Raw genomic sequence first — 1,388 nt, 5'->3', positions numbered from 1 at the left:
AATTAGAGAAAGTCGTCTTAGATGGTTTGGTCACATTAAACGTCGACCATCTGATGATCCGATTAGGAGAGTAGATGTTTTAAATTCGACTTGTTTTAAGAAAGGCAGAGGTAGACCTAGGAAGACTTGGGCTTATTGTATTAAAAATAATCTTAATTTACAAAACTAAATGAAAATATGACACTAAATAGGACGCAATGGAGAAAAAGGATAGCCGACCCCAAGTAGTGGGATTAAGGCTTTGTTGTTGTTGTTGTTGTTGTTCTTGTTGTAATCAAACAATAACATTTCACGTAGTAATGAGTATTGACCCAAGCATACAAATAAGGAATCAAAAAAATAATCTAATAAATCAAATCATTTTTACTCAAAAGCCATATATTTTTCTCAATTTAGCAAAATTCAAAAGCTTGTCTCTTAAGATTCTCTTTTCATTTCTCTCTCAAGTTGTTGTCCTTTTATCTTGTTATTATTTTTTAGTAAGCTTTTGGCATCATCAAAACAAACATTGATCTAACATATACATAGAAACTTTTATCCATCTAAGAATTTTCAACATATAATAAAGACTGCATGCTTTAGCAAATAGACATTCGTTTATGGAAAGCGTTAAAAGTTTAATTAGGATGAAGGTATTTGATACATTTATATAATTGATAAAGTATTTAAACATGAAATTGTGTTTATCCATATGCATGTATCCAAATGTGCACAAACCCACGCTAAAAGACAACTAAAATTTAGAAAAATACGGATTAAGGGTCTGTTTGAGACAGCTTTCTGTCTGATTTGTATTTCAAAGTGCCACCACAACTCCGTTGGAGGAGCTACTTTCTAGAAAATTATGTGATAACAAGCTATTTTTTTCAGCCTGACCTATTAAAGAGTTGTGGTTGAATGAAAGCTGTTGTCGGATTTTTTGGAAAATAATATAAATTTATAATTCCCACCATAGCTTTCTAAGAAGTTATTTTCTCCACCACAGTTTTACGACCACCTTTTAAAAAAGTTGCAACTACCCCAAACAGACCCTACATGAATGAGAAAATGAAGAATGGGAGAGACTTGACACAAACAGAGCGGCACAAATTACCTGCATATTGCCGATGAGAAGTGAAAAAAGTACCAAGCCTGATATAGAAACAAATACAGCATAGAGAACCTCCCATACGTAAGTACTTGTGGTAAGGTTTTGTCCAAGAGAACTGCGAGGAAGTATGAACCAACATTAACTCACAAGACACCTGCTAAAACATGATATTTTTGCCACAACTAACAATGAGAAAACATCAGGGAATGTAAGTGCTGAATATGGAATGTTAGCTCAGCGCAGCAGAGTATTCTTACAAAGTTCATATATATATCTATATCTATATCTATATCTATAT

The 1,388-nt window shown here is 32.9% G+C and overlaps 1 protein-coding gene across 1 annotated transcript in view; it reads right to left on the bottom strand.

Annotated features, from left to right (window-relative positions):
• The window catches only part of LOC110021317 (cyclic nucleotide-gated ion channel 1-like), a 55,439-nt gene that overhangs the window by 12,025 nt on the left and 42,026 nt on the right, over positions 1 to 1,388 (bottom strand). The window contains exon 6 of the mRNA XM_020719761.1: positions 1,094 to 1,205. Coding sequence (XP_020575420.1) covers positions 1,094 to 1,205 — 112 coding nt within the window. The remainder of the gene's footprint in view (positions 1 to 1,093; positions 1,206 to 1,388) is intronic.

Source organism: Phalaenopsis equestris, unplaced genomic scaffold (genome assembly GCF_001263595.1).
Source record: "Phalaenopsis equestris unplaced genomic scaffold, ASM126359v1 Scaffold000132, whole genome shotgun sequence".
NCBI lineage: Eukaryota > Viridiplantae > Streptophyta > Magnoliopsida > Asparagales > Orchidaceae > Phalaenopsis > Phalaenopsis equestris.
The sequence above is the reverse complement of the archived record's forward strand: the minus strand, read 5'-3'. Positions and strand labels throughout refer to the sequence as shown.